Source organism: Phodopus roborovskii, unplaced genomic scaffold (genome assembly GCF_943737965.1).
Source record: "Phodopus roborovskii unplaced genomic scaffold, PHOROB, whole genome shotgun sequence".
NCBI classification, from domain to species: Eukaryota; Metazoa; Chordata; class Mammalia; order Rodentia; family Cricetidae; genus Phodopus; species Phodopus roborovskii.
This window is the reverse complement of record NW_026126410.1, coordinates 37,428,045-37,443,089: the sequence shown is the minus strand read 5'-3', so window position 1 is coordinate 37,443,089 and position 15,045 is coordinate 37,428,045. Positions and strand designations below refer to the sequence as shown.

The 15,045-nt window shown below is 38.1% G+C and overlaps 1 protein-coding gene across 1 annotated transcript in view; it reads right to left on the bottom strand.

Annotated features, from left to right (window-relative positions):
* Dnah5 (dynein axonemal heavy chain 5) overlaps positions 1 to 15,045 on the bottom strand; it is a 261,268-nt gene that overhangs the window by 26,736 nt on the left and 219,487 nt on the right. Inside the window, exons 66-70 of the mRNA XM_051182604.1 lie at positions 8,457 to 8,700; positions 7,167 to 7,281; positions 6,499 to 6,689; positions 3,157 to 3,278; positions 1,277 to 1,426 (exon numbers count right to left, since the gene is read on the bottom strand). Of these exons, the coding sequence (XP_051038561.1) occupies positions 1,277 to 1,426; positions 3,157 to 3,278; positions 6,499 to 6,689; positions 7,167 to 7,281; positions 8,457 to 8,700 (822 nt within the window). The remainder of the gene's footprint in view (positions 1 to 1,276; positions 1,427 to 3,156; positions 3,279 to 6,498; positions 6,690 to 7,166; positions 7,282 to 8,456; positions 8,701 to 15,045) is intronic.

Sequence of the window (15,045 nt, the reverse complement as noted above, 5' to 3'; positions counted from 1 at the left end):
AAATAATAAAGTTGAAAGGTAAAACTGAATGGAAGAGTGACCTCAGTGCCCTATGGAGCATAACCCATTTTCTTTTCTTAGTAAGTCTTTAGATCTTGCTGTGTTTATGATTCGTGGTACCTAAGTCTAGTTGTGAGTAGTTACCTTGTAAATTTTGTAACACTATCTGCAGATAATAAGGTGAATTCAGAGTCCAGCAGATTTTACTCTATCATTGCTTTACAGAAGCTATTAAGAAGTGTACCTGGGCATTGCTGGTGCACACCTATAATCCCAGCACTCGCACTTGGGATGCAGAAGCAGGACGATCTCTGTGAGTTCAAGGCCAGCCTGGTCCACAAAGCTAGTTCCAGGACAGGCTTCAAAGCAATGCAGAGAAAAATCCAAAAAGAAAAAGGTACCTGTGCTTAAATTTTGTGAAAGCAAGACCTGTGCCTTTTCAGTGCGTAAATGCCCAGATGCAAAACCACCAACATTTAAAAAGTCTTGGGGGAATATGGAGGGATACTCCCTCAGCCTAGAGGCAGAAGGGAGGGCCTAGACCCTACTCCAAATGACTTGACAGATTTTGATGATTCCTCCTGGAAGGCATCACTCTCTCTGTGCAGTGGGGGAGGGGGAGAATGAGACGGGAGTGGGGTTGGAGGGCCTGGGAGGGAGAGTGGAAAGGGAACTGGAATTGATATGTAAAATAAGAAAAAACAATAATAATTAAAAAGGACGTCTTGGGGAAGACAAAGCTTTTGGTAGAAGGGTCCACATGTCAGCCATGGGCAGAACTCAGTTTTGGGACAACCTGATTCCTCTCACTCAGAGTTGTGACATTATCTAGGGAACTGATACCATGTCCATCTGGCCTACTGGAAAGCTCCCTTACTAATGTTTCTGCAGTTTTCTTGCTTATATGAGGGTGAATTTACAGCTAGTAAAACAGAGCAGCTATATCATTTCTGAGTTATTATAAAATGATACATGAGAATAATGCATTACATTTATGTTTTCCTACATGCCAAACTCAGAATCATGATTTTCTCATTTGCTTTTGTTTTACCACTAGGACCAAAGGGGTTTAATAAATCACTTAGGGAAGTGTGTACCTCCGTACTTCATTTGTTGTTTACGTTTCCATTTATCACATTTGTCTTACTTAGAAAATTGCTTGGAAGCCCACAAGGAAATTCTGGTTGATAATCACATTCAAAGTACTTCTCCAAACTTAAAGGAGAAAATCTCTTTCAGAACACTCTCTGTTGTTTCCTTTTAACACGCACTTTACCTGGGCAATTGTTCTGTCAGGACACCAGGATCTAATAAGAAGAAGACGTCTGAAGCAGTCGAGAGATTTGTCATAGGCATTGGGAAGAGGTTCCTCCTCTGGGTTTTCACTGTCAAACCAAATTCTCCACAGTTTTTCATTTCTTGATATCTGAAAATACGGCGGGATAAAAAGTGTGTCATGTCACACAGAAGTCTTCCAGTAATTATTCATGGACATTTTAGATCCAACTTTTTGGCCATCTAGGCATGTGTGAGCTATATACTTTCACTATTTTTAATCTTTACATAGCCTAGTGTCAAAAAGTCTAAGATCAAATACTACTTGCTCCCAAATCAGTCTATGTTAACATTAGCCTACAGCTAGCTGCCAAGGTAGGGAGAGTCCCAAGATACTTTATTTCACCTATGCCTTTATGGTAATAAATTTATAAAGAAAGAAAAATCAATGGGGCCTCATTTCCATTATCTCAAGGAAGCCTGGTTTGTTCCACAAAATCCTCTTATAATCAGGCCTTATTCATTCTTGTTTTCTCATTTCCTAGGACCACTCTTGACACAAAGGAAGACATTCAATACATATTTGTTATTGAATAAACAGGTTTGGGTCAATACTCTACCGATCTAAAGTAATTTGAGTGATTGCATCCAATATCATCATCACATGGATGATCAGACACCTGCTACATGTAGGCGATTGGCAAAGCACACAGTGCATTACCCTCTGAAATCAAGAAACAAATAGGACACCAGCCTTACAGAGGCAAACACATCAAAAGCTTCAAACAAACAAATAACAGCTATAAATTAATAGAATCATATCCTCAGATGAGTCCTTTGATGAAAGCTTCAAGTGTATTTCCTGGTTTAATCAAAAGAAGTATCTCCCTGAGTTCATGTTCAGAAAGCACTATATGTGAATAAAAATTAATCTGCTTCAGTCATGAAAGGCTGCATAATGGTGCAGGATTTTACCAATGACACACTCTCTGAAAAAGAATGATTAGAGTGATCCGGGGAAAATTCCTGGGTGTACCATCATGGAAGGATAAACTAGAGTACTTTAATAACTCAAAAATTAAGTTATGTTTCCTAAAACAAGTGAGTATACCACACCACCAGTTGTGAGCCAAAGTATTAACACACACACACACATACCAGAATTTAAACAGCTTATAAACTTGAACTATCAAAGTTAAAAATCCATCTCAGAACATTTCTTGGTCAAAACAAACATCCACAGCTCCTTCAATCTGTCCCTGAATAAAGTTATCATTCTGTCAATCTCACTTCTCTATGGTCACCAGAAATTGAATAACCTCCTTCCAGCCTTGTTTTATACTCAATTTCCATGATTCCTGCACATACACTGATGCCAGCAACTGAATGGTTGAAAGAACAGTGACATCTACAGATCAAGAGACGAACATCAGCATGAAGTTCAGACCTGTATGACTAATTAAGACAGAAAGGCAGAGGGAGAATAGAGACAAAGGACAAGAAGGGAAATTAGTAGAAAAGGCTGTCTATATTTCTTTCCATTTAATCTCTAGAGAGAACCCATACAGAACTACACAGGCATTTAATCAATCTATCTAATTGGACCTATCAGTTTTTCTTTATAAAAACCTTTATAGTGGCATGTAGCTGAGACAATGCCAATTAAACTTTCTGAGTATGCTTCTTCCAGCATAAGCAGCCTTTAGTGGATGCTGCTGTTTTCAGACTGTGGATGAGCTGCAGGAAGTTCCAAAAACATACAATACCTTCCAAGATGGATAGTGCAGAAAGGAAGCATCTCTCCTCCACAGACACTGTAGTGATGAGTCAAAAAGCTGCTCACCATGACAGTAGCTTAAGGATATTCAAAGAATGCAGTACCTGATCCAGGATGTCTGAAAACTGTCTAAGCTTGCTAAGTTCCACCAAGTTCAGCCAGGTCATGTCTAGGATCCATTTCGATGGTTTGGGAGGACAGGCTTTAAGATCCAATGAGGCACCACCTTTAAAATTAAAAAGAAGTTGCTAGTTTTTCTTTCTTTGCTTTGAAACATTTCACTTAGTAAATGTTTCTATTTGAAGTGTCTTAGTTTCCATGACTTTACTCCTTGGACATCTATTAAATTCAGAGATGCTTCAAACCTAAATAAATGAATAGATGATTTTAGAAAACTCAATCACTCATTAGCATTATAGCTTTGGAAACAAGCTGATGCTGGATTCTAACACAGTTAATCCAGCCAACATCTAGGACAAGCTATCTTATCAGCCTGGAACACTCCTTCCAAATTTTAAATGATACGGCCTGTGTGCCTTGCTGTAAGTGTATAAACCATGCAGGGTCAAGAACATGGCAGGTCACTAAATAAAAAGCTTTTGTCATTACTAAGAATAGCCTTATACTGGCATAAGCTGATTTTAAATATATACTTTGTCTATAAATGCTAGTGTCAGTAAATATATTTGAAAGATTTTCTTCCATAAACAACTTACATCTGTTTGGCCATATCCTAGGGGCTCTTTCACATTGCTTAAATTGGATAGTCTAACAGCACCACAAATTTCTATTTGGTACTGACTCCTGTCTTTTTGCTGATAATTGACCTAAGCATGCATAACTTTTAACACCAAATGATAAATGGCACCTTCAAAATACATTGCTGCCACTTCAAAAAAAAAAACTCAACAGATAAAAATCATATTTTAGGTCAAAGAAAGCATTAGGGAATCTTTAAAATGTAAAATGTTGTCTAATAAATAACATCGTTAAAGTATTTCAGGGTAAAATGTTCTAAACATAATTCATACAAGGAAAACCAACCCACTTGGTCACCTTAAGATCCTTTGTTTTATACAGCAGGTTACAAACAAATAATTTAAAACATATTTATTGAGCCATTCTCTACTTAATTCAGATACCATGTATTATTAAACTGTATCCTTTTGACAAAATGATCTTATTTATAATAAGGTAAATGGGGCCTTGAAATTATTATAGTGCAAATATTAGTTCATAAGGTGAAAAAAAATGTTGTAATACCAGGGAGAAGCTAACTAAGGACCTAATGACAATAGCACCATGTTCAGTAAATGTTTCTCCAATTTCCATAACAACTGTTCATTGTCTAGAAAAATGTAAAAAAATAAAGTAGTTACCAGTGCGTTAACAAGAGACTGTTCTCAGAAAGGAGCCTTTAGGCTGAAGCACTGTTCAGTGTTTAATAGCAGGCACCTATGCTGTAACTGTCTTGCCTGTTCCAAAAATGTGCAATTAAGCACATGTTGTAGAAAAAAAAAATGTGGATAACAGCAGATGAAATAAATTTGTTAAGAAATGTCTGAGAAAGCAAAAGTCAACTCAGCAGGTCTCACATGGGCTCACAGAGATGGAAATGACTAGCATGGGGCGTGAATGGGGTCTTCGATGTATATTTTATGGCTGTCAGCTTGATGTTCTGTGGGACTCCTAACAGTGAGAGTGGGTGTATCCCTGACTCTTTTGCCTGCTCTTGGGACTCTTGGGTTACCTTGTCCAACCTTGATACAAGGGCTTTTTGCCTTGTCTTGTATCTTGCTCTGTCATTTTTCTGGTTGTTTCTTGGAGGCCTGCTCTATTCTGAGGAGGAAATGGAGGGGAGAGTGCATCTGAGGGACAGGAGAGGTGGTACTTGCCACAGAATCTTTATTCATCCATAAGCAATAAAAGTATGTTGTTTATAAGGAAATTGATGAAAGAAGTCAGATTCAGACAAATACCACATTTTATCTTCTTTGTCAATCTTAGACTTTTATAAGGCATATAAAATCATGTCAACACACACACACACACACACACACACACACACACACACACACACACTTTATGAATGTAAAAGTAAAACTGAGACAACAAAGGGAACCAGAAGAAGTGGGGGAAAAGAGACGGACCAAAGGATAGATAGAATTATATGACAAATTTGTATGACATTGTCTTCATTGTCTTCATGTAACTGGCAAAATAGCTCAGGAAAGTACTAGAGTACTTGTCCAGAACATGTGAGGTACTAAGTTCAATTCCCAACACTAAAAAGAAAACTTCACGAAATCCAGTACCATGCGCAATAAATAGATAGCATTTAGAGAACATTTGACTAGAAGTCTGTGTCTCCTGGCTTTCCATTCAACTGTATGCCTTAGTAAACCACAGGACTACCTGTGGCCAATGCAATAAATACAGAATAAATAATCTATGGAATAGGCTGCAGATCACCTATCCGTTCTGCTTCTGAGACCCTGGCAACATTGTTCTGTCTCCAACATGCTACTCTCATTCCCATTGGAAGTCCTCGTGTCACCTCCCTCCCCTTTAACCCTGCTTCTGTAAACTCTCCTTTGTTATTTCAAATCTTTAATCAGGGGCCAATCACCAAGGAAGAGGGACCCTACTAGAGAATTGGTTACATAACCAATGCAGAACTTTAAACTGTCCTTATATCTCAAACCCTATATTTATTCATCCCCTCCCTCATAGTTAGTGTCACCTGTCAACTGAGCAGGATGTATAACCACACATGATACATGCATGTTAGGGGAGGTATTTAGCCTCTGAGCATACCTTTGAAAGACTATGTTGCTTAGTTGGTGAAAGTGGGCAGACAGACACTAAAGAGGGGGGCACTATTCCATGACGTTGGTTCCATAATGGCATAAAAAAAAAAGTAAGTGGTTGAGCAAAAGCATCCCCTGGCACCTGCTTTCTGACTGTGAATATGATATGGCTGGCTTATTAGCTTCTTGCTTCCCTGATTTCCTGCCACGATGGACTGTGTCTCAACTGGTGCACCAGATGAGCCCTTTCTCCCTCAAGTTTTATTTTGGGGATTGGAGCTGGATCACAGAATTCCATCCCAGCAAAAGGAAAGCAAAGTATCACTTCCTCCCAGTTTTCTAAAGTGTTTATTATCTTCCCACACAATATTTATTTTACTTGTCTTGTTACTTTTTCTGTACCTCCCTACCACCCCAAAATCAGGGTTTGGTTCAGTAAAATATCTGTTCCATGTCCTGAGACACCATAGGTCCCAAAAAAAAATATTCATTATTCAATAGAGGGTCAAATAAAATAACTCATATAAGTAAATCATAAATGAAATGCAAAGAAACTATTACAACTCAAAACATAAAACAGAAGTTCTCTGAAGAGCATTCACAATGCCTGCACTGTGCACAGCACTCTCTATTAACCTTTAATGAGGGTGAGAAACTCCTCATGCTTGACTTGGTTCCTCTGGATGTCAATCTTGAGGGTGAGCAACAATGTGAACAGGAATTTGTGCTCCTCATATAAGCCTCGGGCAGCATACTTGAAAACCTCATAGGTCATATGCTCAATGATATTTGCAATCCTCTTGCTTGTAATTGGGCTCTTGACAGACCTGAGGAAGACACCATGTAAGACATGCTATCCCACTGCCCTTTCCAATTGTCTAGGAAGACAGCATTTCCTGTGGAGAATAAAGGACTAAATTTTACTTACACACATCAAGAAAGGACTCCTAAATCTAAAATAACAAAAATGCTTTCAACATGAAACAACAAAACAGAATTCCTTGTTGTTGTCTAAATCAGTTTTACCCACAGGCCATTATTATTCACTACAATGTCTTGGAAATTTTCCCATTTAGTGGAACACATGAAACTGAAGGAGACAAATCAATCGGTGAGTGGCTGGCTTGGCTTCCCGTGAGCCTAAAATGACAAGTCTGAATGATTTGTTAACATAACGATAACTACACTAATCTCAGATTTAGGAAAAGAAAATACTCTTACTGAGAAGCAAAAAGGAGATTCTAATGTCATCGTTCTAGTCCACATAGAAAGAATTCAGCTTGACTTCCTAGAGACAGATGTACCTTGCTAAGGAAAGGTCAAACAAGCACAGAAACTGACGGAGTGATGTCTGATACATCTCATTAACCAAGCGCATCTCAGTGATGAGGAAGTAGAGGATGCTGCCCCGTGTAGCAACTGAAAAACAAAGATGAAGGATGTACCTAGCATAAGAATAGAAAATAAATGAGCCGTACAAGCACATCATCCCAATCCATTGCTGAAAACAATTTTTGCCTCATCAATAACTTCCCACTAACAATGAGATCTAGAACAATCCTTATTATTTAGTTCTTATGTGTAAGTTTTTCATAGTTTATATTTATCAAATGACATCAAGACAGTTCTTATTTTATACTCTTTACACACCTATTACAAATATAGTTTTCTGTGTTTTATCAGAGCTAGAAGAGAACAGAGAATTTTTAATGTTTCCTATTTAACATTTAGCAAAGAATAGAAGAAATCATATAAGACCTTATTCTGAAGCCCATGAAGAACCATGCCTGACCTTAATCTCAAGCCTTCCATACAAGTCATCTCAAAGATAATGCCTCTCCTACCTCACAATATTTTCCCAACATGTGTGTGTATGTTGCACCTTAAAGAGATCCAAATGGTATGACAGACATTGAAGATTCCCCCATGGAAGACCTCACCCTCCCTGGGGAGCAGATAGGGAATGGGATGGGGGTTGGGAAGGGACAGGGAGGAAGGGAGGATGAGGGAACTGGGATTGACATGTAAAACAAGCTTGTTGCAAATTTAAATAAAAATATTATCAAAAAACAAAACAAAAAGATAATGCCTCCCTCTGACATAGTTTCAACTCCTTTTTGCAGGAAAATGGTAAACAGCAAAAGGATAGCCAATTGATTATTTTACATTTCTGAAGTAACCAACTACCACCTATTTATTAAATGGGTGGCTAAAAATAAGCACCAGAGAACTGGCTTCCAGGTAAACACATTGCTGCTTGATGCTACGGAGCTAACAGAAAGTCCACAATACTAATTTCCCAGATTTCACTAATTTGTAGCAATATTTTAATCTCTTGTTTTAACATAAATTCATGAGTACCTTAAAGATTTTCCAGCTACCACAGATAGTGCCTAAAGTTTATACCATTGTATAATGTTTCCACTTCTGATGTACTAAACTTAATCAAAAGAAATGGCAAAAAGCCTAATTGGCTGCCGCACATTGCACAGTAATTTTTATACAGTAATTTCCTACTGTAATCGGTTGCTCTAATTCTAACTTCTGCCTTGCTCTATTTTCTTGTGACATTTGTCTTCCATTACCAGACTCACCGGGTCGGTACTCTTCCCGGGCGGAGTTAATTTGAATTTCTGTCTCTACAGAAATTTCCAGCTTCTGTGTCACCTCCTCTGCTGTCTTTTTGGTGTTGCTCAGCACAACAATGAGACTCTCATCCTCCACCAGAGACCCCTGAGTGCTCGTCAGGCGATAAAGCAAATTATCTTCCAGCTCCTTCATCCTTCTTTTGTTTGCGGTAACATCCTCCATGAGATGAGTTCGTTCTTTCTCAAGTTCCTGTTAATTTACACAAATACATTTTATCATAACCGAACCTCTATTTTGAGGATGTTCCTTAAAATGTCCTCTCTGTCCGCTATCAGACATCAGTGTATACTGTGTCTACTATCCTTGGCTGAAAAAAAAATTTAAAAACAACACAAACATCAAAAAGCAAAGAAAAATAGAAAACAACAGCCAATATACTCAAAATATATTATATATTTTTATATTTCATATAATATACATTATATATATGATATATATGTTTCTGTTTTCTCTAAGTCATCATTTTGGTGATTTTGTGACTATAGAGGAGTCAAATTTGAAAACAAACATACATATCTCTAATTAAGCAATATTAATTCTCTTAGCTTCTCTTAAAGAGTTCTGCTGTCTTAGTAAGATCATCTCTACCTTGTAGATTGAAAGGGTACTTTCTTCTCAGAGAAGCCCTCTCTGTAATTGGATATCTAAGCTGTCTCCATGGGTACATTTAAAATGAAAAATCTCAACAGTCCATCATGGTAGTACACATGTACTTCCAGCACTCAGGTGCCAGAGGCAGGAGAATTACAAGTTCAAGGCTGGCCTGAACTACATAGCAAGAAACTTTCTGAAAAGCATACCAAAATCATTTTCTTTTCATTTGCAAACTTTTCTTCACCTGAAAAAAGTACTATTCCCTCAAAACAACAAGAAAGGGCAGTATAATGTTGTATAGGGTAGTCAATGGTTAGCATGTTTGCCTAAAATGCATGAAGTCCTGGGTTCAAACCTCAGCACCCCCAAAACCAGGTATAGGTGCATGCCTAGTCCCAGAACTCAGGAGGGTCCAAAGTTCTAGTCATCTTCACACAGCAAGTTTAAAGTCAGCCTGTAATAATAAAACTTTGTCTTAAAATATATCTATATGTATATACACATCACATGTGTGCATATATATGCACATATACATACATACGTATACATATATATACATATACATATACATATACATATACATATATATATATATATATATATATATATATATTCAGGGACCATCATGGAAGAGTGAACAGAAAGATTATAAAAGCCAGAGATCCAGGCAAGAACCTAGGTGAAACAGTGGCTTCTGGACATGGCAAGACACCTGAATCTTTGAATTCATGCACTCACAGAAACTATACTTGCCAGCCCAAGATCTGAACAAGTCCGCATTCACATTCTAGAGTGGAGTGAGATGTGTTCATGAAACCCCAATCCTAGATGAGAAGCTATTTTGGTTCACAGCTTCCTAGGGAAAAACGATCAATTTTTTAAGGGTGTGGTTAATCTTGCTCCAATAGATGGCCCAACATCCAGGAGTACATGGGAAACAAAAATTGAATCTGTGAATTATTAAATATTTAAAAAGAGAGAAAAAAACACTAATTTGGCAGTTGGGGTACACCTAGAAGGAGTTAGGAGGAGGGATTTAGAATTATATAAAATTACCAAAGAATTCATTATGTAGTATATTTTAATTACTATATTGCATCATAACACATTTAAACTCCTCTGAGATGTAAGTCTTAGAGTTTAGATTTTATAGTTCAGGATATTATTGTCAATGGTGGTTCTTTCCTTGGAAGCTCAGAGAGAGAAAGAACGCAATGTGATTGACACTGAGCAAGCCACAGGAGTGTGATATAAAAGGACAATAGAGAAAATATACTGATGCTAAGGTAAGCTGCTCATGAAAGTGAAAGACTTTGAAGTTAAAGAAAATAATAAAAACCAGAAAGGACATTAAGTAGATAGCACTTATAGCTGGTAAAAGAAAATGCATCCCTGAATCTACTTGAAAAGCCTTCTAAATATAGTGTCAAATAACAATGTGACTACATGTAACAATGTGTATTTCCATATAACTACAATCAGGTGAAACCCAAGGTTAAATGTGAGGTCAGCAGCAAAATCACTGGGACAGCCTTTCTCAGTTTTGAGAGTGACTCTCGGCAGCTGCAAGGCCACACTGCACTGCTCAGATTCCTAGAGAGGAATCAGAAAAGAGAATTTCACAGGCAGGAATTCAGGATGACCTCGGCAGGCTTCCAAATTCTGTTCCTTGATGAATGAGGCATAAATCTATGCAGCAAAGAATCATATGAAATAATACATAATGGAAGTACTAGTTAACTACTGGGTGGTGTTATCTGTCTGTTAGGATTTGGTGCTCATAATAAACCTCAGGAGAAAGAAGACAGACCTACAAAAAGGTCTTGTTAACCAACATTCAAGTCTTTCACTTTTGTGGGTAATATAATTCTTCATTTCTAGAATTTATCTTATGACTGGGAGAAAAGAAACCCATAACAGTCTGCAAATTATGCCTTGTTTTTATCACCATCAATATGCTAATCACTCAGCTGGGGATGTACTTCAGTTAATTAAGTATCACTTTCTTACCACACACAATGTCCTTGCTTGGATCCTCAGCACTGAATATAAAAGATAAATGATAGATAGAGGATAGACAGACAGATGGTAGACACATAGATAGATGATAGATATAATAGGTAGATGGTACATGGTTCCAGGTAGATAAGAAATTAATGAGATACACAAAATAGGTAGGGAGATGGATAGATGATAGATAGATAGATAGATAGATAGATAGATAGATAGATAGATGATAGATAGATTATAGTAAGATGATAATGATAGATAGTGATATATAGATATTGATGGTATGGAGATAGGTACTTGATAGATCAATAGATTATATGCACATAATACATAGGCATAAATATATGAGGTAAAAATGTATTGTATTTGTCTACTGTGAAATCATGTCTCAGCTTTTCATCAGCTGCTCATTGTATAACCTGTCAGTGTCTTCATTTAAGACTTCAACCAGATGATTGCTACTTAGCACTATTAGCAAAGCTAAACTTTAATCTGTCTGAGGTTCTGCTCAAACTCAGCCTTCTTCACCCCATCAAGTCACACTCCATACTTCCAGCTTCTCCAGGCATGGACTCTGAGAACTATGCTTTTAAAAAGGGAGTAGTAGTAGTAGGTGTGTGTGTGTGTGTGTGTGCGTGTGCGTGCGCACATGTGGACGCACGCACCACTGTGTGCATATAGAAGTCAGAGGACAATTTGTGAAGTTGATTCCTTTCTTCCATATTTAAATGGGTTCTAAGGACTAAAGGAGGATCTCCAGGCTTACACAGCAAGCACATTTACCCACTGAGTAATCTCAATGTCCCCAGAGCATATTGTGGTTGCTCCCTTTTCCCAGACTCCACAATAAACTCATGATCAAAGCCTACCATCTCTCCATCAGAATCTACTAGTTCCTCACTGCCATACTATGGTTGAATCTCCTAAGTCAGAAGTTTCCACACCTGAGCACATTAGAATGAGGTGGGAGGCATGGCTAGCAGGCCTGGACCAGGGTTAAAGATCTGGAATTCTACCATATTCCCTGGCAGTGTGATATAGCTGGTCTCAATGTAGGAGTCTGAGACCTGTTACATGCAACACATGCATCACTTTCTTCTCTTGAGACCTCTGCATTGGCTACTGATTTACCGGGGCTTGTTCTTCTCCCACAAAGTTAATTATCTTCCCTCCCCCAAGTCTTTCTTAAGTGTACCATCTCAATGAGATGACTATCTAAATGAGCATCCCAGCACCTGATTCCCCAGCTCTCATTCTTGTCACAATTAGTATTTATTTTTTATTTTGAGAGCATGTAACATCTTCTAACAAATAGGAATACTTATGTATGTGCTATTCTCTTGGGATAGTTAGAAGTTTGATTTTTCTGGTTTGGGTCTGGTCTGTTTTGGTCATTTAGTAACATCCTCTGATACTTAACAGTGATGACTAGTACCTTTTGTGCACTACATTGATTTTACGAAACAAATGATCTGGTGTGAAAGTGTGCTTGAAACTCTAATCTCTGTATGTGCTGGAAATACAAACATGAACATTCTCTCTCTACAAAACACAAAGTTAAAAATAAGGGCTGTCGTGACAAAATTGCATAAAAGCAAACAGCAAAGACTACCAACTCTACTTTATATTCTGACCCATGAATTCTTATTGGTTGAATAGTTTTGGGTGAGAAGGACCCCACCTAATTCTGAAACTCATGGTCTGAGTGCAGTGAGCCAGTTACCAGGTCAGAATAGAAAAGAAACTCATCTTTAAGCAAGGCAGAGGTCCAGAAAGTCTACACGTCTACAGTTTTTAATTTGCTGAACTACAACCACTCAAGGGAAACACACTCCCTCATCACTGCTGCCATCTGCTATGCTGCATTTGAAACCTCCTTAGTCATTGCTTAAATTCATTTATTTGCTAAATGAGCATTTCAAATTTCAGTAAATGCAGAAATTAGTATCAACAAGTGACATCTATGTACTGCTGGAACAGTGCTTTCCATCAACAGTTTTCAAAATCTCCCACATTTTGGGGCTACAGTAGGAAATGATAATAGATCACAAAACATTTAAATGTATAAATTTCACATCATATGGCCTCTGAGCCATATGAGCAGGTGCAGAAAGAAATGTAAGGTGACAGAAAGACATGTACTTGGATGGCTATCTGCATCACAGTGGCTGTTTTATAAAGTTACACATGCCTTAGGGCTTTTATCCATAAAATGACATGAAAACAGTGCATAGAGAGATGGTCTAGGCATCCCAGGAATGAAGCTAAAAGAGGAACTGCAAGGCTGCTCAATTATCTCTTTCCTTCTCCTAGAAATATCTTTGCTTCTACTAGAAAGAATAAGCAGACTGTTACTTAATAAGTAGAATAAATGTTATTCAATACATGTGCTTTTCTAGCTATATTTCTATCTAAATATCTTGGTTTGCCAAAAATATTCTTTTTGATGAGAGAAGGGTTTATAGGCAATATTATTTTGATTCACTTTGGAGCATATTAGTTGAAAAATGCTATCTTCTTGAATGTTGGAACTCAATTTATAATCCTGTGTTCATAAAGCACATAGAGATGGCTCATTTAAATGCACTTACCAGATTATGGCATATGACCAAGGGGAAAAAAACAAATAGATCAGCTCAGACCCCTGACTGACCACCTAGACTGAGAAAACACAGACACATAAGAAGGACAGGGCTGAGTGGGGGACCTCCTTGGAAAAAACAATAATAATCCATGCAAAGTAAGTTGTGTGTCTGGAAAGACAGTTTAGTCAGAAAAGGGTTTGCTTGAGTTCAGTCTCCACCAACCCCACAAAAAAAGCCAGGTGTATGGCCTGTGCCTGTAATTCTAATGCTCCTTCAAATTGGAGACAAGAGGATCCTAGGGCCCATTGGCTATCAGGCCAGTAGGAGTTGGTCTTGCAAAACAGTGAATTCTGGATAGCAACACACACACACACACACACACACACACACACACACACACACACACACAAGCCCAGCTTTGTTTTGGGAAAGTTAAGGAAAAGATAACTAATTATTACATTAGTGTACATAGTAAAATAATCCTCTGGTACTAAAAAAATAAATATAGGTAAATTAGACCATCATGTTACCCTGAACAAAATGTTTGAAAGAGCTGATTATTGTGAATGTGTGTCCTGCCAATGATATCTTGGTAAGGGAATGGTTTTCTCGACACATTCAGTTTTCCCAAGAAAAAGGAAAAACTAGCCTTGTACCCACACCGACTGTAAGTCTGATGAAAGTCTTAAAGAATATGAAATCACCCCTTGATACTGAAGCCTTTCCCACCACTGACTCTGTGTGGTTTAGTTGTTGGTTTTGCTTAGTTTTATATCAGCCAGCATCAGGCACACCAAATTGTTTCTTCCAGAAAAACTGTATCCATCTCAACACAGTATAAGAAAACCCAAGGCAATTACATTTTGCAAACTGCCACCAAGGCTACTCATCTCCCTGAAGCCGAGGCTCCAGGTAACATGAGAGCCTAGAACTGTTGTGATGGATGATGGCCCAAGACTCGCACGGTTTCCTATGCTCAGTAGTACATTCTGGTGATCAAAACCCCAGTCCTTACTGAAGCAGCAGTGCAGCATTGCTTCTCCTCGCCAATCTCCTCTGTGTGCTTTAAGCCAGGCATGAAAGGCAACAACAGGTCGATGGTGAAGGTTACTGTTTCCTCAGCAGCTACTCTGCCAGAATCTACACTGGCTAAGGTCACCCACCCATATGAACTCATGAAGCTGGGTTAAAGGCTCCTCAAATAAGTTCTGAATTCATGATTCACATATTCTAATTAAAAGCACAGAGAAGAGATGAGGAGAGAGGAGGAAGGAGAGGCAGATATTGTCCCTTTCTTTCCCTTCCAGTGGGAGAAATCAGAAGAGCGAGCCTGATATAGCATGCA